General features: G+C 70.6%; 1 protein-coding gene across 3 annotated transcripts; it reads right to left on the minus strand.

The window, feature by feature from the left end:
• Positions 1-2: 2 nt before the first annotated feature.
• SLC4A2 (solute carrier family 4 member 2) lies at positions 3-21,452 on the minus strand. Of its 3 annotated transcripts, none has more exons than XM_076363583.1 (24): positions 21,389-21,452; positions 20,375-20,449; positions 12,340-12,484; positions 8,484-8,652; positions 8,160-8,395; positions 7,857-7,969; positions 7,475-7,701; positions 6,526-6,662; positions 6,143-6,323; positions 5,924-6,059; positions 5,561-5,741; positions 5,314-5,428; positions 5,040-5,224; positions 4,726-4,939; positions 4,398-4,619; positions 4,054-4,202; positions 3,655-3,849; positions 3,343-3,576; positions 3,118-3,207; positions 2,587-2,753; positions 1,998-2,251; positions 1,491-1,660; positions 1,009-1,182; positions 3-865 (listed from the first exon to the last, which is right to left on the minus strand). In XM_076363583.1, the coding sequence occupies exons 3-24, from the start codon at positions 12,397-12,399 to the stop codon at positions 785-787; spliced, it is 3,690 nt and encodes a 1,229-aa protein (XP_076219698.1). In that variant the 5' UTR covers positions 12,400-12,484; positions 20,375-20,449; positions 21,389-21,452; the 3' UTR covers positions 3-784. The 3 variants fall into 3 exon arrangements, with proteins under 3 accessions (XP_076219698.1, XP_076219697.1, XP_076219699.1); XM_076363582.1 differs by having other exon boundaries at positions 7,857-7,981; XM_076363584.1 differs by lacking the exons at positions 12,340-12,484; positions 20,375-20,449; positions 21,389-21,452 and adding an exon at positions 9,710-9,733 and having other exon boundaries at positions 7,857-7,981.
• Between the last annotated feature and the right edge of the window lie 164 nt (positions 21,453-21,616).

Here is a 21,616-nt window from a genome sequence, read left to right on the forward strand (position 1 = left end):
TGCAAAGTCCATTCTGTTTATTAGTACAAGGCAGCGGCTGGCCCACAGCCCCTGCCCGGCCTGGGCCTGGCACAAGGTGACCCCTGTGCCCCCACCCCGGCAGCCCAGGGCACAGTCTCCCAGCCATCTGCCCTGCGGGGGGACAGGCAGGCACGGGCCCCCCCCCTTGGCGGCAGCAGGGCCAGCACCCTGCCCTGGCAGCGCACAGTGCACAGATGCTGCTGTCTGCAGCCCTGCCCTCATGCAGCTGTGGTGCCGGGCAGAGGTGCACGGTGCTCACCCCCCCCAGCGCCTCCAGCCTCAACCACCTGGGCACCCCTCAGCCTGGCGTGCTCATTATAAAGCTGTTTATTGCCATTTAAATTACTCTGTTAAATAAAACATGGTGGGATTTAGGAAATGCCCGATTGTCTGGTGGGAGCCCAGGGCCTGGCTGGGGGCTGCAGAGGGGCTGGGGCAGGGCCAGGACCTGCAGCTCTGCTGGGGGATGACTGGGGGGCTCTGCCCCGTGGTGTGGTCAGGACATGCCCAAGGGGGACCGAAGGCACGGCCTGTCCCTGTACCGCACGGGAGGGGTGTGGGTGGTCCCCAGCAGGGCAAGGCTGCGGGCCAGCATCTCTTTGGCAGGTGTCCCCCCCCCCAAAGGCACAGGGAACATGGGGTGCCCATCCCCGGCTGGGCACAGTTGCGCAGCCACTGCCCCCGTCCCCGCGCAGGGCGGCAGCACGGGGGCCTGGCCATGCCCAGCCCTGCAGCCACGGGCAGCTCGCTGGCTGGCGTACGGTCACACCGGCATTGGCATTTCGTTGTACTCGTCCACACCTTCCCGCTCGTCAAAGATGGGCTCGGCCTCGTCTGCGTCCAGCTGCGGGGAGATGGCAGCTGAGCAGGCAGCGAGGGGCTCCCCCTCAGCCCACCTGCATGGGTCCAGCTGTCATGGCCCATGGCCCCGAGCACCCACGGGGACGAGGGATGCAGCCGGCCACAGCACACGGAGCAGGTACTTACACACTTCATCTCACGGTCGGTGAAGATGCGGCTGAGCAGGCACATGCGGAGTGGCACCGTGAGGATGAGGATGAAGGGGAAGGCCAGGGAGGCCACTGTGGACATGACGGCCCAGAGCACTGCCAGACACGCCAGCTGCAGCCCGGTGAAGAGGTGCATGCGCAGCGTGCGCACCTGCATGGCGACGGGCATCAGTGCCGGGGGCACACACATGCTGGACCCCTGTGTCACCCTCCCACCTCAGGCACAGCCTGTCCCCAGCGGTATCCCCCCCCCGCCCAGGGCATGGCTCCCCACAGCCCTGCTGAGGTATGGCCTCCCCAGAGGAACTGCCCTGTCATCCCCCCAACCCCCTAAACAAAGCTTTGCCAGAGTCTGTCCTGCAGACACCCTGGTGCCCCAAGCCCCAGGGTGCCCCAGGCTGGCTGCTGCCCCAGATGAGGGTCCCACCCACCCAGGACCCCCCAGGGCCCCCCCCCCACCTTTTTGACATAGGTGACGTCAGGGTGGTGCTTGGGGGGCATCAGCAGCAGCTGCAGGCGCTCGTAGAACTGGATGCCGTTGAGGGAGGTGACACCCATGTAGAGGAAGATCCCAAAGAGCACGGCCAGCGGGATCTGCCGCAGCAGGTCCCCAATGACGATGGACAGGCCTGGGCCAGAGTGGGGTCAGCCGCGGTGCCCAGGGAGGGGGTGCCCGGAGCCCTGGCTGGGTCCAGGGCTCACAACAGCCCCCCAGCCCCACTCCTCCCTGCCCGCTCACCCCGCCCACACTTGGGGAGGGTCCTCTGTCACTGGTGTCCATGTGGGACAGGATGGCCGTGCCAATTTGGCCAGGGCTTGGGGTACCCAAAGCTCTTGTGGGCTCAGCCCCACCCCCACGCTGCTCCCTGCACCACCGCAGCTCCCCGGGGCTGCCCAGCCCCCCCATGCCCATACAGGCCAGAGCAGGGCTGGCAGGGGACCCACAGCAGGCAGGGCTGGACCTACCGACGAGCACAGCCACCAGCAGCCCAGTGACCCGCTGCTCCTTCACCTCCTGGATCTTGGGCTTGTCCCCGGGCGCCACAGCCTTGCTCATGACGGTGAGGGCGTTGGCATGCGTGACGGAGCGCACAGTGGCCGCAGCGAGCCACGGCAGCCCAAAGAGCGCGAAGAAGCCGCCCATGGCCACGATGAGCAGGAGGTCAAGGTGGAACCCAGAGCCCTTCTGCAACATCCGCTCCTTCTTGCTGATGATCAGCCTGGGCACAAGGGCAGACCGTCGGCATGGCTTGACAGGGCTTGGCATGGCACGGCACTGCAAAGCTTAGCGTGGCACAGCACGGCACAGCTCAGCATGGCATAGCACAGCTTGGCATGGCTCAGCCTGGCACAGCATGGCACTGCACAGCTTGGCACAGCTCAGCACGACATGGCAAGCTCAGCACAGCTTGGCACAGCTCAGCATTGCACGGCATGGTACAGCACAGCTTGACACAGCATGGCACAGCTTGGTACAGCTCGGCATGGCACACCCTGCCCCACTCGTGCCCCGCGCGGCCCTACTGGGCCCCCAGCCCTGCCCCGCTGCGCTCACGTGGTGATCTGCGTCTCCATGAAGATGAGAATGAAGACGAGGATGGCAGGGAGGCCGCTGGCCACCATCATCCAGATGGGGAAGTCATTCTTCTCACCCAGGGGGTTGATCACCCAGCCCCGCTTGTCTGGGGCCGTCACCGAGAACCCGCTGGGCACGCTCAGCTTCTGCAGGGAGGGGGCGAGAAACGCTGGGGTGGGGGCACTGGCTCTGCCCCCCGGCACGCAGCTTCCCCAGAGTGAGGTGTGCCACGGGGCGTGGGGTGAGCCGCGGAGACACCAGGACCCGCTGCAGCTGGACTCAAAGGGCTCCTGGCAAAGCGGGGAGAAGAAAGGCGAGATGCTGGGAGCCAGAGGCGGCCGAGCGCCGCGACAGCCATGGTGGGGACAGACAGTGCCGCACACGCTGGGAGCAGCCGACCTGCAGCCGGGATGGCAGCAGATGCGCGGGACTGGGGCCAGGTGGCACTGGGGCCCCGCAGGAGGGTGCGGGGCGGGGGGTCCTGCCTGGGGGGGTTGCTTGGGTGCTGACCTGCGTGTAGGTGTCCTGGATGCTGTAGTCCACCAGCACCATCACCAGGATGGCAATGGGCACCCCAAAGTCCCCAATGAGCCGCCGGATCTGGGGGAAGAGCAGCGTCAGCCCGGCCCCAGCCCCACCGCCTGGCCCCCCCCGGCTCAGCCCTGCCCCCGAAAGCTGGGCTCACCCCAGGGCCCCATGCAGCGCCCGCGCCGCTGTCCCGCCTGCCCCACGCACCCGTCCGGGGAAGAACCGGCTGTTCTTGAACTTGCGCAGGAAGAAGGCAATGAAGAAGGTGCCAGCCATGAGCACCAGTGAGAGCAGCGCTGTGTTGGGCTGCCCCGTCACCTTGGCTGCGGCGCGGCCGGCTGTGCTGTTGGTTGGGGCTGCACTGGTGTTCCTCCACGCCTCTGCCTCCGCGCCCGTGCCGTTCGCCTGCAGGCAGCCATGCAGGGGGTGCTCCTGGAAGATCTGTGGCAGCGCGATGCTCAGGTCAGTCCTGCCTGTCCCTGCCCCACAGACGCCCCGGCCCCAGCCCCGCCGGCTCACCTTGGCCAGCTTGGAGAAGGTCTCGTAGATGAAGATGAGGGAGATGAGGAAGGCGAAGATCTCCTGGGTGAAGCGGGAGACGAAGCGCACCAGGAAGCTGCCCTCGAAGGCCACCATGACGAGCACGATGAGGATGAGCCAGAAGCCGATCCAGACACGCCCCACAAGGTACTCCAGCTCATTGGACGTGCAGAACTGCCAGTGCCATGCAGACAGACGGACAGGCAGAGAGACAGGCAGGTGTGAGCAAGAGCGATGGCCACAGGGCTGGGGCAGAGCCCCAGGCAGTGGGGCAGGGAGGGCCCCAGCAGGAGCAGTGGGGCTGGGGGGGGGGATGTCTGCCCCACAGGAATGTCCCCCCACCCTGCTCCTGCCCACAGAGGCTCGCCCCACTCTCACCGTGAAGAAAGCCTCCTCAAAGACGAGCAGGGGCCCCGAGAAGCCGATGACAAGCAGGGGCTGGGCACCCAGCAGGCAGAAAAGCACACCCTGCAGCGACGTGGAGATGATCAGCTCAGACACCCCAATCAGGTCCTGCGTCTTCTCCCCTGCGGGCAGGACAGGCTCAGGCACACCTGGCGGGACAGGGGCCTTCGTCCCCGGCGTCACAGCCAATGGCAGCTCCTACCCTCTCCCTCCTGCAGTGCATGCACGGGGCAGCACACAGCACCCACACTTGCAGTGCCCCCATGCAGTGCCCCGCTCCAGCCCCCCCGTGCAGTGCCGTGCCCCCCGGCACTCACCCAGCAGTCCTCCGAAGGTGATGGCCGGTGACAGCGCGGCGAAGTAGATGAAGATGACGGCCGCAATGCACTGGGGGTTCAGTGCATCCCTGAAGTCGCTCAGGTACTTGGGGTACCGCCGCCGCACGTCCCGGATCAGCCCCCCAAAGGGCCGGCCCGTGCGCCGCAGGGGGTCATCCTCCTCCTCGCCCTCACCCTCCACCACCTTCAGCTTTAGCAGCGCTGCACCCCGCGGACAGACAGACAGACGGACAGTGAGACCCTGCCAGCCGGGTGCTCCCATCCAGACCCTGCCCCAATCCCACCCTGCTCCCAGCCCTGCTGGCACCTTTCTCCTCGGGGGACTTGGGCTCCAGCAGCAGCCGCCGCTCCTGCTCCTCCCTCTTCTTCAGCATCTCGCGCTGGAAGTGGGCAACACTGCGCAGCAGCTCTTCGCCCTGCACCTCGGAGGGCGGCAGCACGACGCTGCAGTCCAGGAACTCGTTGATGGCGTTGAGGAGGTCATGGCGGTCATCAGCCAGGTATGCAGCCTCGTGGAATTGCTGGTGGGGTGACGGCGGGGTCAGAGCTCCCGTCCAGAGGCACGGCGGGGCCCTAAGCCCAGACGTGGGTGCGTGGCCCTGGCAGGGATGCAGTGCTCACCTTGTCAGACATGAGGGTGGAGATGGAGCGCCCGATCTCGTGATAGTCCATGTGGGTGCTGCTGGGCCCCAGCAGCACAAAGAGGAACCGTACAGGGACGGGCACCTCCAGCACCGAGTCCAGCTCCACCGCCTCCTGCAGCCGCACAAAGGCCATGGTGGGCTGGTCCAGGAACTCCACGCAGCCTGGGGAGGCACAGGGGGTCACCACGGGAGCCCAGCATGTGACTCCCAACCCCTCCACCCTCTCCAATCCCCCTGCCACCCCTCCATACCCACAAGCACCACCGTCGCCTCGGCATTGTCCGGGATCTTCTCCAGCAGCTTCAGCTCGTGCTTGGACTTGGAGCGAGTGATGCCAGCCGGGGGCGTGGGGGTGAGGACCTCCCTCTGCAGGGACAGAGCACGCAGCAGGGCTGGGGTCAGGGCCTCTCCCGAGGATGAGGAGCGGTGGCAGGCTGGGAGGAAGGCATGGGCAGAGGGCTGCGGATGGTGCGGCACAGCCATGGGAGCCAGGCTTACCTCCCGCTCCACATCAACCCGCGTGTCGTGCTCCACAGCGTGGCCGGCGATGAGGGGCTCGGTGACAGCCGGCTCACTGCCCTCAGCCACGTGGTTGGTGCTGTGGTGGTGCACGAGCAGGGAGCCCAGGCTGCCGGCTGAGATGTTTCGGGGAAAGAAGTCCTTCTCATCGCTTGGGTGGCTGTGGGACAAAGCCAGGGCTGTCCGTGGCGGCCCAATGAGAGAGCAGCCGGCAGCCTGGCACAGCCATCCCTGCCGGCACACTGCACACCAGTGGCCCCGGGGACAGCACTGTCCCCACAGCTGTGGGGAGCAGAGCCTGGTGGAGGCAGGGGCTGCGGGTCCCTGCCCCCCTGCGCTCACCTGTGCTTGAGCAGCAGTGCCCGCAGCACGTTGGCACGGTCCTCGGCCCGGATCTGGTCGGTGATAACCATCTGCTCCACCACCTGGTGAGCCACCCCCGGCAGCGTCTTTTGGTCCAGGTCAAGGAGCACGGCCCCTGGGCGAGGAAGGGGGGGCTGAGGTGAGCGGGACCAGGACTCCCCCTGCCCAGGCCCTGTGGGGCCAACCCTGCCTCCCTACCGTGGGAGAGGGTCTTGCGCAGCTCCAGGAGGCTGCGGAAGGACAGGGAGGCCACGTGGGGCTTGCCCCAGCGGTCTGTCTCCTCCTCCACGTCCTCCTCAAACTTGATCCAGCGTGCCGTCTCCTTCCACTGCAGCTCCTGGTTCTTGTCCACCACCAGCTCATTCAGCTCCACGAACACCTGCCGGCACAGCCGGGTCAGCGCTGGGACAGCAAGGACCCCCCCTCGGCAACAGGGCCATGCACAGGCAGCCCCCCTCCACAGCACCCCGGGTGAGACGCGCCCGCCCAGCCGCTCCCCCGGTCCTGCACCCCACTCTGGCTTCTCTGCTGTGCCGAGACCCCCAGCCCTGCCCAACCCCCTGGGTGCCGGGACCCCACACCTCGTGGGGCTGCCGGTCCTGCTTGCGGTGCCGCGTGCTGGGCTCCTTGTGGTCCTTGCTGACGTGGACCACCTGCGCCTTGGTGCTCTTCCGGACGAGGTGCCGGCGCACCCCCGGCACGTCCTCAAAGCGGTGACCTGCCGGAGACAGAGAGGACAGCAATGGTGGCGGGTGGGCGACCTGCGGAGCTCACAGCCCTGCACCCCAAGCTCCGGCCCAGAAGGGCCACCAAGCCCTGGCACCGGGAAGCCCGGGGGAGCCGTGAACTGGCAGCCTGCCTGGGGCAGCTTGGAGCAGAGGGACCCGAGCTGGGGCCGGGCAAGGACCATCACAGCCCGTGAGCGTGGCAGGGCGGCACTCGGTGTGGTGGGGGGGGACGAGATCTGCATGCTGGCGAGTGCTGCGGCACCGGGGGGTCGCCCATTGGCTGCTTCTCCAGCACCAGAGCTGGTGGTGACAAGCAGGAGCTGAGGTGGCTCCTCACACCGGGGTCACCCGTGCCCCGCATGCCAAGGGCTGTGCGTGCCCGTCAGCACACGGGCTCTGCTGCGGGCAGCGCTCCCCAGGGAGCTCTGAGGCAGAAGCGTCACCTGCCGCCCTGGGAGTCCCCGAGCTGTAAATTGCATGGGGCTGGCAAGCACCCAAGGGAGACACCACCGCTGCCTCCAGCTCCAGCCACTCTGGGCACTGGCTCCTGGTCGTGCTCCACACGGACGCAGACCTGGCCCATCCCCGGAGCCCCGGGAAGGGGTCCCCTGCAGCCATACCCAGCGCCTGGAGCAGGGCCAGAGCCTGCACCCAGCCCGGCTCTGCTGCAGCCATGAGGCAACCCGGCACTGCTGGACTTGCTGGCCCCAGCTCTGCTTGCCCCAGTGCATGGCTCAGCTCCTACTGTGCCGACGGCGTGCTGCCAGCACAGCCCCCGGGGTGCAGGGTACCCCCCACTCACTTTTCATGTAGTCCAGGTCAGCCGAGGCCAGCGTCTGGGCCTCTGACTCGTCTGTCGGCATCTTCTGGTACCGGGCCTGCTCTGTGCCCGTCATGCTGCCGATCCGCCGCCGCTCGTGCAGGTTGTAGCTGCGGTGCCCCGGCTGCGACTTGGGAACAGGGCGACCAGGGGAGCCAGCCTCGGCGGCGGCCGCTCCCTCCACCAAACCTCCCTCCTCCACATCAGGGCTGCAAGGCAGGCGCCTGCCTCAGAGCGGAGCCCCCGCTCTGCCCCCCAGCCCTGCCGTGGGGCAGCCGGAGGGGGCTGCCTGGTCCCCGAGAGCCCCAGCCCTGTCCAAGCCCCAGGTGAGCCCCAGCGCTGCCCGGCCCCAGCCCCCGCTCACCTGCCTGCCCGGGTTTCCCTGGGGGACGTGGACTCACGGGGCTCCGGGGGGGAGCTGGGCAGCGCCGCGGGGGCTGCCGGCTCCTCCGCCCGGCGGTCAGTCACCTCATCTTCCTGCAGGAAGAACTGAGACAGGGCATGGGAGGAACCGGCTGCTGTGGAGCCATGTCCCCTGGCCACAGGCGCCACCGGCTCCAGCTCCTCTCCAGCTCCGGCTCCCTGGCCGTGCCCAGCCTCCCGCCCCAAGAGCCCCCAGAGCAGGGGGGGGCACAGCACTGCCCCCCACACCTAGCCCTGCCCTCACCTGCACTGCCTCGGGAGGGCCAGGCTGCAGGAGCTCCTCCACCGATCTCTCCGTCTCTGTGTCGCATGCCTCATCCTCATCCTCTTCGGCCTCCTCGATGGTGGGGGTCTCGCCAGGGACAGAGGCACGGCGGTGCTTCTTCTTGCCCTTTTTTGGCACCCCCTTCTTGCGGCGGGTGTCGGGGGGCAGGTGCGTGGAGAGCGGGTGGTGGATGTGGTGGGACGACTGGCGGTGGTCTGCAGAGGGACAGGGGGGGGTTGGCGCCCTGCCTGCCTGCTGCCTACCTGCTGCCTGCCTGCCCGCTGCCCCCCAGGCCCCACTCACACTCAAAGTCCTCCTCGCCGTAGCTGCGCCCAGCCTCCTCTGCGTTGCGGGGGTGCGTGTCGCACAGGATCTCCTCGAAGCGCTCCACACCCAGGGCCTTGTTCAGGTCCTTCTCCTCTTCCTCCTCTCCGAACGCAGGCGAGACGGCGCCCAGCGCCTCCTGCTCAGGCTGCAGGCCGGCAGCAGGGCTGAGCGGGCACTGGGCACTGCCGGCACTGCCGCCAGCCCCCAGCACACCCCAGTCACGCAGTCCCACGTGGTGGGCGCCCCGGACGGTGGCTCCCCGGGGTCCCCAAAGGCTCTGCACCCAAGGGACGTGCCTGCTGGCACACCGTGGGCCATGCACCCTGCCTGCGCCCCTGGGTTGGGCGCCCGCCATGCCATTTGCACTCAGTGCACCCTGCGCCCCCCAGCCTCAGTGCTGCGCTCCAGTGCCGCGCTCCCCCCGCATGTACCCCAGCACCCTGGTGCCCTGCTCCCGGTGCAGCCCGACCCAGTATCCCCAGCGCCGTGCCCTGGTGCCGCACTCTCCCTGTGAACCCCCGGTATCCCCAGTGCCCCGCTCCCCAGGGCGGCCCCAACCCAGCATCCCTGGTGCCGCACTCCCCCGACATGTACCCCAGCACCCCAGTGCCATGCTCCCCAGTCAGCCCAGACCCCGGACCCAGCACCCCCAGCACCGTGCCCTGGTGCTGTGTCCCCCCCGTGTACCCCTGGCACCATGCTCTGGTGTCATACCCCGCCCATGTACCCCAGTGCCCTGCTCCCTGCTCAGCCTGGACCTGGCGCCCTCATTGCCGTGCCCTGGTGCCGTGCCCCCACCACGTACCCAGACCCTGCACCCACGGTGCCCTGGTGCTGCGCCCCCGTCCCAGCGCTGCTGGGTGCTGCTGGTGCACTCCAGCTGTGGGAGCTGGGGTGCAAGGGAGGGCTGCTGGGCTGGGGGGGGGGGGCGAGGGGGCTGCAGGCGCAGGAGGTGCGGGGCTGCTGGGGGTGCAGGGAGCGTACACGGGTGCAGGGCTGGGGGGGGGCCGGGGGAAGTAGGGGGTGCAGGGGGGGTGCGGGGGGGGTGGGGTGCAGGGATGGGGGGGTGCTGAGGGGGGCGAGGGGGTAGGGGGTGCGGGGGGGGTGGGATGCGGGGCTGGGGGGTGCAGGAGGGGGGGGGGGGGGCTGGGCTGGGGGATGCTGGGGGGGGGGGGGGCGCGTCCCCGCCTGGCCGGTCCTACCTGAGTCATGGCGGAGCCGCGCTCCCGCCGCAGCTCCCGCAGCGCTTTATCGGGGCGGCGCGGCCCGGCCCGGCCGGGGATGGGGGCGGCGGGGGCGGGGGGGGGGCGGGGGGCGGCGGCTCCTTCCCCGGCCTCACCAAATATTGACGGAGCCGCCCCGCGCCCGCCTCAAGGTGACAGCGGCCCGCAGAGGGCACCGGCTGCGCCCGCAGCATCGGGCTGCGCCGGGCCCCCCCGGCCGAGCTCCGACCCCCCCGGGAATGCACCGACCCGCCGGTAATGCACTGACCCCCCGCCACTGCACCGACCCCCCCGGGAACGCACCGACCCCCCCGGCAATGCACTGATCTCCTCGGGTAATACACGGGCCCCCCCGGCAACCCACCGACGCCCCCGGCAACGCGCGGAACCCCCCCAGGAATGCACTGACCCCTCCCCGGCCGTGCACTGACCCGCCGGCAACGCACCGACGCCCCCGGCAACGCACGGTCCCCGCCGGGCTGCAGAGCCCCCGGCACACACGGCCGCCCCCCCCGCTCCGGTGATGCACGGGACTCCGGGAACGCACCGACTCTGCTCGCGGCCGCACAACGACCCCCCCGGTGCGCACTGTCCCGTCCCCCCCGGTGCTGCACGGGTCGGGCTGCACCATCACCCCCGGGCTGCGCTGCCACCCCCCCGGTAATGCACAGCTTCCCCCCCCCCGCCCCGGTAACGTGCCCCCGCCTCGGTAATGTGCCCCCCCCGGGCCCCTGCTGGGGCTGCGCTGCCGACACCCTGTGCACCCCCCCGCCACAGCCCCCCTGACCTGCCCGCAGCACTCAGCTGGGAGGGGGGGGGACGGTCCCTGCCATGCCCTGGCTACCCCCCATAACTCTCGGGGATGAGGCAGGTCCCAGACCCCCGGGGTGGGGGGATGTGGGGTTGGGGGCAACGGGAGGAGGGGGACAGGGAGGACGGTACCGCCCAGGTGTGGCAGGGGGCCAGGGTGGGGACAGGGACACCCTGGGTGCCTTCCCCTGCCGGGGTGGCGGGTGCCGGGCCATGCCTGCAAGGACACCCCCAGGCAGCGGCGGTGGGGGCTGCCAGCCTCCCTGGGGACAACCCAGCACCCTGAGTTGGTGCCCCATGGCACGTGCCTGGCCAGGGCTGTGCCACAGCCCCCACCCCCCAGCCTGGCACATCCCAGCCCAGACGTTGTGCCTTCAGGCAGAGCCATGGTCCCCTGTCCCCACCGCACGGTGACCCCAAAGCCCCCAGGCCCTGCCCAGGACGGGGTACCGCGGTGGGGGTGACAGGGAACAGGCACACCGTGCCGTCCCTTCACACCCACCACCTACGGCATCAAGGCCACCACGTGACGACAGCAGTGTCAGGCCACATCCTCTGCTCACATCCCCCCCGCTCCCACCACATCCCCTCTGCTGGCCCGTGACCCCCTTCCGACACCCCACAGCCCTCCCAGACCCTCTGGCCATGGCCCAGTGCCTGCAGCGCTACGCCCGGCGAACCCACCAGTCTCCATCTTCCAGCCCCGGCAGCGCCCCAGCCGCTCCCACGGCACCCAGCAAGGCAGCCCCCCACCAGCCCCCAAACCTATGTGCCCCGACCCCAGGATCCTGCCAGCCCCAAAATGACCTTGGACTCCCCATCTGCTGCCCGTGCCAACGCCGGGCAGCACATCCCAACAACCATGCCACACATCCCTGCCTCCCCCACGGCCCGGCTCCTCTGGTCCCTGGTGCCCACCCACTGACCCTGCCCATGGGGATGCCCAGGACCCCCTCACCGAATCCGCCTTATCCCCGGCCCAGCGTGACCGAGTGCCCATGTCCTCACGGCCCAGAGAGCCCCGTCAGGGGTCAGTGGGGCTGAGATGCTCCCAAGCCAGTGCCCCATCCCGGGGCGATGCCCCACGTCCCTGCATGCCTTGGCATGTTCCCTCGCCCGCGGCTCCGCCAGGCCCAGCTTCGGCCCCGGGACAGGTGGGGACGGGTGCCCTCGGCCGGGTGCCGGGGCGATGAGAGACCTGCCAGCCCGGCAGCCCGGTGAGGCCGCGGCTTACCCAGGAGCCCAGGAGGAAATCCATGGGTGGTGGAGCGACAGGGAAGGGGCCGCAGGTCCCATCCCCGGTCACGTGCGTGGCGATGGGGACTTGCCCAATGGCACCAGGCAGTCGCACAGCACGACGCAAAGGGTTAATCATTAACTCTGCTCCCAGGCAGCCCCAGGAACCCACACAAAAGCTGTGCGGTGCTGGCACTGCCGGCACCGTGCACAGCTGGGGCAGGTGAGCGGCACCGGCAGAGCCGGCGGCCCCGGCCCAACGTGCCCCAGCAGCACCTGCCTCAAGGGCACCCACCACCCCGGCACAGTCGGCTCAGCCTGCCCCAGGCTGGCTGCTGTGAGGCACAGCCCTGCCCCACGGCCATGCAACGAGGCGGGTGCCACGCTGCTCTGCCAGCATGCCACAGCCCTGCCCCACAGCCATGCAATGGGGCACCACCCCACGGTGCAGCATGGCAGGAGGGCTGTGCCACGGCACCCCTCGCCCAGCCGGGCAGTGGCAGGGGGTGCAGCCCCACCATCCCCCTCAGCAGCTGTGGGGCTGTGCCTGCCACGGAACTTACGCTCTGGAAGGCGGAGGAGACGATGTGGTGGATCTCAGAGGACACCTGGGAGTGGGTCATGGCGCTGGCACGGCGCCCCGGTACGGCTGGCTTAGCCCTTCTCCTTCTCGCGGGGGCTCAGGGGATGTTGTCGGGGCAGCATAACCTGGAGGCAGAGAGAGGTGCTCAGGGGCACAGCCAGTGCTCCCCTGGCAGCAGCGATGCCCTGAGGAGCCGCATGGCTGCCGGCTGTCCCCTTCCCCCAGGCACCGGGTGCCACCGCCAACCCCAGGGCAGAGCCGTGGGCAGGGGGTCAGGGTCTGCCCCTCCTCAGCTGCCTGGGGGCCAGGGGGAGGCGCGGGCAGGGCTGGCCCCAGGGCCGGCTCCAGGCTGGTTTGTCTTGGCCGCCGGTGGGAGCGGGAGAGCAGGGGCCAAGACAAACGCCGGGACGGGAGCAGAGCCGGGGCAGCAGGATGGGACCCAGCCCCCCTCCAGCAGGACCCTGGGCACGCGCCCAGCCCTGCAAGGTGCAGGCAGGGAGCCAGACCCCAGGGGGCAGCAGCAGTGACTGCCCCTCCCCAGACAGACACCCGGTGACTGACCCCCCCACAGCCCTGTGAGCCCCCCAGCACCCCCATCCTGGCCCCCCACACCTGCCCACCGGCCATCTTCGCCCCACACTTGCCCCTCGGCAGCTCCCCGGGCACCAGGCTGACCCCTCCGGCACTGGCGTGCTGGGTTTATTGCTGCGGGAGGTGGCCCCACGTGACGGCAAGGACCGAGGAGGGTGGTGACGGATGACTGCATCTCACATGGGTGGCTCACCATCCCCGTCACCATCACCGGCACCCCTCCCGCCACGCTGTCCCACACGGGCACCCTGGGGTGCAAGCACAGTGGCTGTGGTCAGGCTCGAGAAGCCGCGGCCTCAGCAGATGCCTCCTCAAGCCTGGCCGCAGCACCGGATTGTACCTTCTCCTAGGTTTGGCGCTACCCGGCTCCGGCTGCTCCCTAATCCCCGCTCCCCATCCGGGGCCAGAGCCAGCACATCCACATTCCAGCCGAGCGAGCGCAGATTAGCCGACCTGCCACGCCGCTCTCCCGGGGCGCCCGCCAAGCCGCAGATGGCAGCCAAAACTCCCCCCCCTACTCGGGATGGAGACCCCCAACCCGTGCACCCCATAGTGCCGTGCCTGAGGGGGGCTGGCTGCAGCCCCTCCACCGTGGCACGGGTAGCAGGGAGCCGATCTGGCACAGCTCCAGTCTCACCACTGCACCTGCCCAACCCAGCAGGGCTGGAACTGGGCGGGGAACTAACCGGCACCTCCGTTCCCCCCCCAAATGGAGCCACGATCCCCAAACTGCCTTTACTGGGTGACTCGAGGGCGGTGCCGAGGGTCCCCTCTCTGCATGGGGCACCCAGCACCCCACGCTCCTGGGGTCCCATGCAGCTGCGTCCCCCCAGCCCCAAGGACTGGGACCAGCAAGTGGCATGCGGGGGCTCCCCGGTGGCAGCGAGAGCAGCTGCCGGGAGTGGGGGGCAGAGCCCACAGGGAGGGTCAGCGGCATCAAGCGACCAGCTGGGCACAGCCAGCGCCTTCGCGCCATCCTGGCTGCACTGTGGGGGCCCCGCCGGCGTCACGCCTGGGCTGGGCTCCCTGCAGGACGGTGCCCCCATCCCACCCATCCCGGGGAGGCGGCGCTGGGCCACCACGGCCGGCAGGTGCCGGGGCTCTGGCACAGGAAGGCACTCGCCGCTCCCGGCCCTAAGCAGCTTTTTGGGTTTAATCCCATTGGCAGCTCGTGGGGATTAGAGACCTGGGAACAAATTTGGGATTGTTCTCAGGGAACGCTGAGCTGGGAAGCGGCCCCAAGCTGCGCTCTCACCGACTCTCAGCGCGAAGGAGCCGGGTGCTGGCCCCAGCACCACCCATGGGCAGCCGGCTGCCTGTCCCTTGCCTGAAACTGGGGGCTCCCCGCAGCCTACCCCACCAGCCCCTTGCCCCAGGCTTTGGCGGTGCCACCGTGGGGACCTGGCAGGACGGTGCCAGGGCGGGTGAGCCCGTGGTGCCAGGCCCAGCTGTGCAGGGGACACGCGGTGCCCGGGAGCCTGTGGCCTGACCCTGCTGGAAAGGGTGACAGGCACCCGGTGGGGGGGGGACTTCTGCTTTCCGTGGTGGCGGCTGAGTCACCCGGCAGGCACGGCTGGGCAGCCGGCCAGGAACGGCTCAGCGGCTCGTGCCAGCCCTGCAGAGAGGAGCCCACGAGCCAGGAGCTCCCACGGCTGACCCGGACACCACACAGGGTCAGTGCCCACCTGCCCCATGGCTGGCCCTGCTCTCCAGGGAGCTCCTGCAGCCCGGGATGGGGGGACAGCAGGGGGACGGGTCCGATGAGCCGGGATGCCCAGCGGCCATGGGGTTGCCCCGCTGCAGCTCTGCTGGTGTCGGTGCTCAGCGCTGTGCTGCTGACACCATGTGGCTCCAGGCACCGGCACGGCTGCGGTGCCACCACTTCGCCCTGCTCCAGGCTCAGCCGCGGGGCAGGAGGGTCAGGGCCGTATGCTCTGGCTGCGCCACACGGGGCCAAACTGGCAGGTGGGCTGGGGCAGCAGCAGCACCCATGGCAGCACCGGCACCAGCCCTGCCGTGCCACGCCGTGCCCCACGTGTGGCCTCCCCGGGCCGGCGGCGCAGCACAATGGCCCCTTGTGCGAGGGAACAGGCCGCTCCGATAAGTGGGGCAGGTCCACAGATACGGCCATGGGCTGCCAACGCCGCGCCCGCGCCGCTAATTACCGGCTGGCTCCGATCAGCGCCTGTGCGCAAGCAGGCTCGGCGGCTCCCGCCGGTGCCGGAGTCGCATTCCTGGGACCAGCCCCCGGCCTGCCCGCCTGATCCGCTGAGACGATTAGAGGGCCTGGCCCCGGCCCCACGCCCCACGTCGTGGGGGCTGCCCCACGAGGCCCACGTGCCCCCAGCCCCCTCCTGTGCCCAGCCCCACCACCGGCACCCACTGGCACCACACAGGCCTGGAGGGGAGGCCGGGCCGGTGGTGGGTTGAGCAAGGCGGGAAGTGAGGCAATACCACCACCAGCCCTTCCATGACCAGGGCAGCCATGTCCCGAGCAGCCCCGTCCGCAGCACAGACCCAAAACCCCCTGAGTGGGGATGGGACGGGGAGCAGGGGAGCCCCGGGTCAGCGGGGGCTAGCCAGAGCCCAGCTGCCTGCTCCCCTGTGCCAGTGCTGCTGGCAGGACTGTGCCTCCTCACACCACGTCACCCGGGCTGGGGACGGTCCGGCAGCGGTAGTACCGGGAGCGGGTCCCTGACGTGGGATCAGCACACACACACACATGCCGCGCACATTTGTGCCCACAGACGGAGGTGAGACTGACGGTCACCACCATGCCATGTCTGGTCAGGAACTGGAGCCACATCTGCAGTCCCGGCCCCCCCTGTGCACCGCCTGGCTGACACCGCCATGACAGAGAACACGCCGTGTCCCTTGCTGTCTTCCCGCTGGCAGCCACCCCCCCAGGAACTCCTTGTGCCCAATTTCCATGCAAAATTGCAGCAGTGTGAGCCTGGCACAGGTCAGGCTGTGCCCATCGTGCCGGGCAGACGTGCCCCACACTCCCCAGCCTGCCCGGCACGGTGAGGCTGTGCCCCGATCCTGCAGAAGGGGAAGTGAGGGGCCCCAGCCACACAACCCCCCCACCCCACAGCCCAGCTCAGGGATGGCGACGGCTGCCCCAGGGGGGCTCTGTGCCCCCCAGGCCTGTCCCCCCATTCTCCCGCTGCCATCTCTGCCCGCTGCGAGGTGATGCTGCACCAGCTCCTCGACCGGGGCTGGGTACACCAGCACGGGCCACCCTGCCCTGCCCGGGGTGCTCTCCAGAGCCTGTCCCACTGCAGCGTGGGGTCCTGGAGCACCCGAGCAGGGGAGGCACACAGCCACGGTGCTCAGCTACCATGGGGTGACACTCGCTGCCCGCAGCCCAGCAGGACGGGCTCCCCCGCCACCCGCTGCCGTCGGGAGCATGGCCCGCAGATGCTGCCCAGGCACGGAGCCACGGCCAGCACCCACCGTGGCTCCTCGGCCATGGCTGGCCCCCCCAGGCCCGCGCTGCAGCGGCAGAGGGGAGCAGAGCCCCGTCCCCACATGCCACACAGGCCCACTGCCTGCACAGACCCTCACTGCGGCAGGGACCGCCTGGACCCCGGGCTCCCGCTGGGATGGCTTCCTCTGGCACACGCCAGTGGAAGGGAGAGGATGATCTGGCACAGCTGCGCTCACCCTGCTGCTCCTCGGGGCACTCGTGTCCCACATTTGGGAACCACAAGCCAGCCCTGGCAGAGCTGCCCCGGCACCAGCACCGCCCCTGGGGCTGCACCAGCACCCGCTCCTCCACAGACAGCACCCCGAGGCAGAGCTGCGTCTGCACCCTGATGGTGTACCACCGGGCAGCTCCGGCACACACCGCCAACACCCACGGTGGCTGTGCACCGGCCTCCCACCTGCACGGGCAGGGCACGAACCCCAGCTCCCTGCACCCCGAAATGGAGAGCAGTGCCGAGGGGGGAGGCCCAGCGGCATGCTCCAGCTCCCCTGCCCACCCCTGAGGACCTGAGGGCAGGAGACCACCCAGAGCCCCCAGCAGCCCCTCGCTTCCCGGGCAGCACCCGCGCCCCATGCCCAAGGGCCGGAGGCTGCTGAAGGTGGGGGGCTCATGGGCAGGCGGTGCAGCCACCCCCCTCACAGCCGGGGAAGCCAGTGCCGGCCCCCACCTGGCTCCATGGGGTCCACATGGCACAGGCCAGCTGCCTCTGCTGCCCTGCTCCCTCCTGCCCAGCTCACCTGGCTGCTCCGGGAGACCCTCAGGAGATCCCGCCACCCCGAGCGCCTCCCGGATGCCCACCTGGGGGCCCACACCCCCCCCATCGCCGCAGCGGACGCCGCGGGACAGAGCAGGGCTGGGACAACGCCGCCTGCGGCACAGCTCCCGCCCCAGCAGAGGTTTTCTAGACACTGCAACTTTAGAAGCCGTCACCAAAAATATCCTTCCCCCCTGCGCACCCCCCCGCCCCGCGACCTCGAAACCGCCGGATCCGGGAGATGAATCACGGCGCTGCGCGGCTCACGCCCACACCCACGCCGGTGCCACTGCCGTGCCTGGGGACCAGCCCTGGGGTGGGGACGGCAGGCAGGGCAGGCACAGCCGCCGCAGGCAGGGGCTGCCCCACGGACCCTGCAGGATGCGGCCCAGTGGTGTGCTCCCTCCCACCACGGCTGCCGGTCTCCCACTACCCCGCTGCCACAGCCCCCTCGGCCCAGCCCTGGAGAGGCCAGGACCCCCCCATGCAGCACCGGACCCTCCATGAGAAGCTCCTGCTGCCCCAACCGGCGGTCCCCACTGCTGTCCCCAGCCCAGCCCTGGGAAGGGGCAGGTACAGCTGCCTCCCCCGCAGACCACTGCCCCTGTGCCGCGCTCCACGTGCCACCCCAGGACATGCACCGGCACTGACCCCTCGGTCCCTGGCAGCTGCTGTGGGGGGGCCTGGCTGTGGGGAGGGCTGGGCGCAGCCCTCCACACAATCACCCATGGCAGGGCCGGGGACCGTACACCCACCCACCCGCAGCTGCCTGGAGGCTGGGGAGGTGTGAGCCCGGCTGTGTCACTCCCTGTCCCCCACCGGCCCCGGCACGGGCAGGCAGTTCTGCCCCACTCACCCCATCGCCCGCCAACCCGGCAAGGCTGCGGCTCCGGCCACGATTCCGCTGCTGCCGGCTTCCCGTGGAGGCTGCCGGGCGCCTGCCCAGCCAGCGGGCGTCCCCCGGGACTGTGACCTGCCCCAGTGGGAGACGAAGCGGGGCCCTCGGCACAGTGGGGCCCTTGGCCGGCGCGGCCCCTCCAGATCCCTCTCCCGCGGGCCGAGCCCCTGCCCTCCACCACAGGGCCGGTGCGGGGCCCGGGGGCAGCCACGCTCTGCCCCACCACGCTGCGAGCTGCCAAGCGCTGGCCGCCGCCGGGAGCTTTTATACCAGCGTGAAAGAAAAAAATCAGCAGCAGCGGCGGCAGCAGCGAGAGTCTTTGTTTCGGCAAGCCTGCACCAGGCCACTTTATCCAAACAGAGCAGCGGTGCCAAGTCCCGGAACGGCTCCTCGGGCAGCCCCACCTCTGCGCCGCGGCTCCTGCTGGGCATGGGGGCAGCCAGCGGCGAGCGCCGGCGGCTGGGGATGAGCGAGTGCCGATGGAGAGGCCACACTCCTGCCCCATGGAGCAGCCAGCCTGGGGGTCCAAGGGGGACATGGGGGACATACAATCCCACAGCCTCAGGAGTGCAGGCAGGAGCGGGCGCTGGGGGCTTTGCCTGCCCAGGCACAGTGCTCGGGGTCCTGCAAGGGGACAGGCACCAGGACACGCTGGGCAAGGGTTGTGGGGCAGGCAGACATGGGGCAGAGAGTGGGGAGGAGCCGGTAGCAGCCCATACCCCCCCGTCAGCCTCGGCGCCCCTGGCAAACCCCAGCGCGGCGTCCTCAGGCAGCCAGCCCGGTCCCTGCGGCCACCCGGTCCCCTCTAATGACAGGGCTGTGCTTACAGGGGCCGCGCCAGGGACCATGGCCAGACCCCCCCCACCCCGCAGCTTGGCACGGGGACCCAGCCAGGTGGTGGCTCCCACGGCCCCCTCCCTTCCGCTGGCCGGGCCGGCATCCCCAGGCAGGGGGTCACCGCTACAGGGCTGGGCCACCCCCCATCCTGTCCCTGGGACATTGCAGGGGACGGCGGCAGCAGGAGCGTCCCCCGTCCCGCACCTAGGTGTCCTGCCCGCCCCGGGGAGCCCCGAGCCCACCCTGCGGCAACTCTCACTGCTCTCGCTGTGGCGCAGAGCAAAGCTGGGCACGGAGAGGCTGTGCAGCCACGGGGTGCCCCTCACCAGTGTGGGGACCCCCCAGAGCCGGCCCTACCGTGCACCTTCACCTATAGACACCGACAGCAGCGTCCCTTGGGAGGGCACGTGGCTGGGCAGGACCCCAGGTACAGGCAGGAGGGCAACGGGCAGCGAGGGAGGGGGCAGCCAGAATCCTCCCACAGCAGCGCGGGGCAGCACCCGGGGGCTAGGGAGCAGTGAGGGGGTGCGGGGCAGAGCCCACCCAGCGCAGACCCTGCCTGGGCTCGGGGCCAGCCCTGCCCCTGCTCCCGGGAGGAGGCCGGGCCCCGGGCGGGCTGGGGCGGAAGGGCTGCCTGCAGGGAGGCGCAGGCACCGGTGCCAGGAAGGTTGTTAGGGCGATCAAATCCCACGCTCCTGGCAGCCGCTTGAAGCAGTGCAGCGAACCCGAAGGGCACGACAGCAGGGCCAGGCGGCCCCCACCGGCCGCAGGGCTGATCCCCCAATGGGACCCCGCAGCCCGTGCCTGGAGCCGCCATGCGGGGGGGTGGGCTCCTCCCCACAGACCCGGGAACCACCACCGAGCTGCTGACACAGTTCCCCCCCAGGAGCAATCCTGTCTCCTGACACCAGATCAGAGACCGCTGGGGCCTCTCCGGCAGGAGAAGTGTGGGGCAGCCCCGTCCGCCCCTGGGGACCGACTCTGCCCGCGTCCCTGCCTGCACCAAGCAGCTCAGGGGCAGCCATAGGCACCGTGTCCCCTGGGACCTGCTGCCCCCCCTGCCCTGGGGACCTGACTCAGAGCAGCACGGTCCCCACTCCGGGGCCATGGGAGCCCACGCCAGCATGCGAGTGGGAGAGCAGTGGGGCTGGAGCCGTGCCTGGCATTGCTCAACCCCTGGCAGCGTTTCGCAAGCGGGCAGTGCTGCTCATCACCCAGCACGGTGCATGGCGGCTCCTGGCAAGCACCGTGCCGGGTGGGCGCAAACCCCTCAGCGGCAGCTCTGTGCTGCGAGGCAGGGCCACCTGTGGGGCCGCACTGGGATGGGGCTGAGCCGCAGGACACTCCCTCTGCTTGGAGGGAGCCGGTGGGTGCGGGACGGCTGCGGCCGGCCGGCCGACAGGGCCGCACATGCCAGGTCCACTCCCCGGCCCCATGTTTCTCACCTGCCGAGGGTCGCTGTCGGGCTCAGGAGCCAGGAGGGAAGGGCATGGAGCTGCCTCACGTTGCTCTGGCACCCACTGGAAAATAAAAAGATGACAAGGGCTGAAGCGCAGCGGCAGCATGATCCTGGCTCTCCCACCTCCCGCGGTGTCCTGGGGCAACTACCGCCCCGAGAGCCGGGTCCGGCACGGGAACGCTGCCAGGGCCGCACAGGAACACCCTCGCGCATGGATCCAGCCCCAGTGGTGCAGCCGGCAGAGACAGCGGGACGGCGGGAAGGGGCCAAGGTGCGACGCCACGGCCGGCAGAGCCACGGGACCCGGGTGCAGGTTGGCAGGAGGGGGGTCCGGGCGGGTCGGGGGGGCCCTGGGGAGGTCTCAGGGGGGATGCCAGCAGGCGGGGTGCTGCTTCCGCCCCGGCCGAAGAAGCTGGGGGACCCAGGAGTGTGTGCTGGGTGGCACGACGCCCCGGGGCCCCCTGCCCGGGACACGGCGTGCAACCCCCCGGGGCTCCTCCCCCGGGCTCCCCCGTCCCGCGGCCGGGCCCCGCCAGGGGATCGCGGAGGCAGCAGTGGAGGGAAGCTGCGGCCGGGCCGGGACTCGGTGTCCCGCGAGGAGCCGTCGGGCGGGCACAGCGCCCCGGGATCCCGTCCCGGGCAGGGGGACCGGGGCCGGGGCTCCCGTGGCGGGTCGGGCCGTGCCCGCGCGGGACGGGACGGGACGGGACGGGACGGGACGGGACGAGACGGGAGAGGAGAGGGGAGGGGAGGGGAGCGGCGGGCGGGGGCGCGGGGGGGCGCCGGGAGCAGCGTGCGGGGCACAGCAGGGAGGGAGCCGGGGACAGCGCCGGCGGGGCACGGGCGGTACGGGGCACGGGCGGGACCGGACGGGCGGGCAGCACCAGCACCGGGACCGGACCGGCTCGGCCCGGCCCGGCCCTGCCGCGCCCCGCCAGCCCCGCCGCCTCCGGCGGGCGCCAGCGCGGCTCCCGGTCCCGCTCCCGGCCCCGCCGCTTACCGGAGAGTCCCGCCGCGTCGGGCGGGTCTGCGCGGCCCCGCGGGGCGGAGCGACAGCGGGAGCGCGCCGGGGCGGGGCGGGGCGGGGCGGGGCGGCACCGGGCAGGTCCGCACCGGTCCCGGCACCGTCCCCGGCGGGCGCGGTCACCGTCCGCCCGCGGGCCCTGCAGGGACACCTCCGCGGCCGGGACTGGTGCCGCGGTGCCCCGGGGAGGGGGGGGGGGGGGGG

The sequence above is a fragment of the Aptenodytes patagonicus genome, unplaced genomic scaffold (genome assembly GCF_965638725.1).
Source record: "Aptenodytes patagonicus unplaced genomic scaffold, bAptPat1.pri.cur scaffold_69, whole genome shotgun sequence".
Lineage (NCBI taxonomy): Eukaryota > Metazoa > Chordata > Aves > Sphenisciformes > Spheniscidae > Aptenodytes > Aptenodytes patagonicus.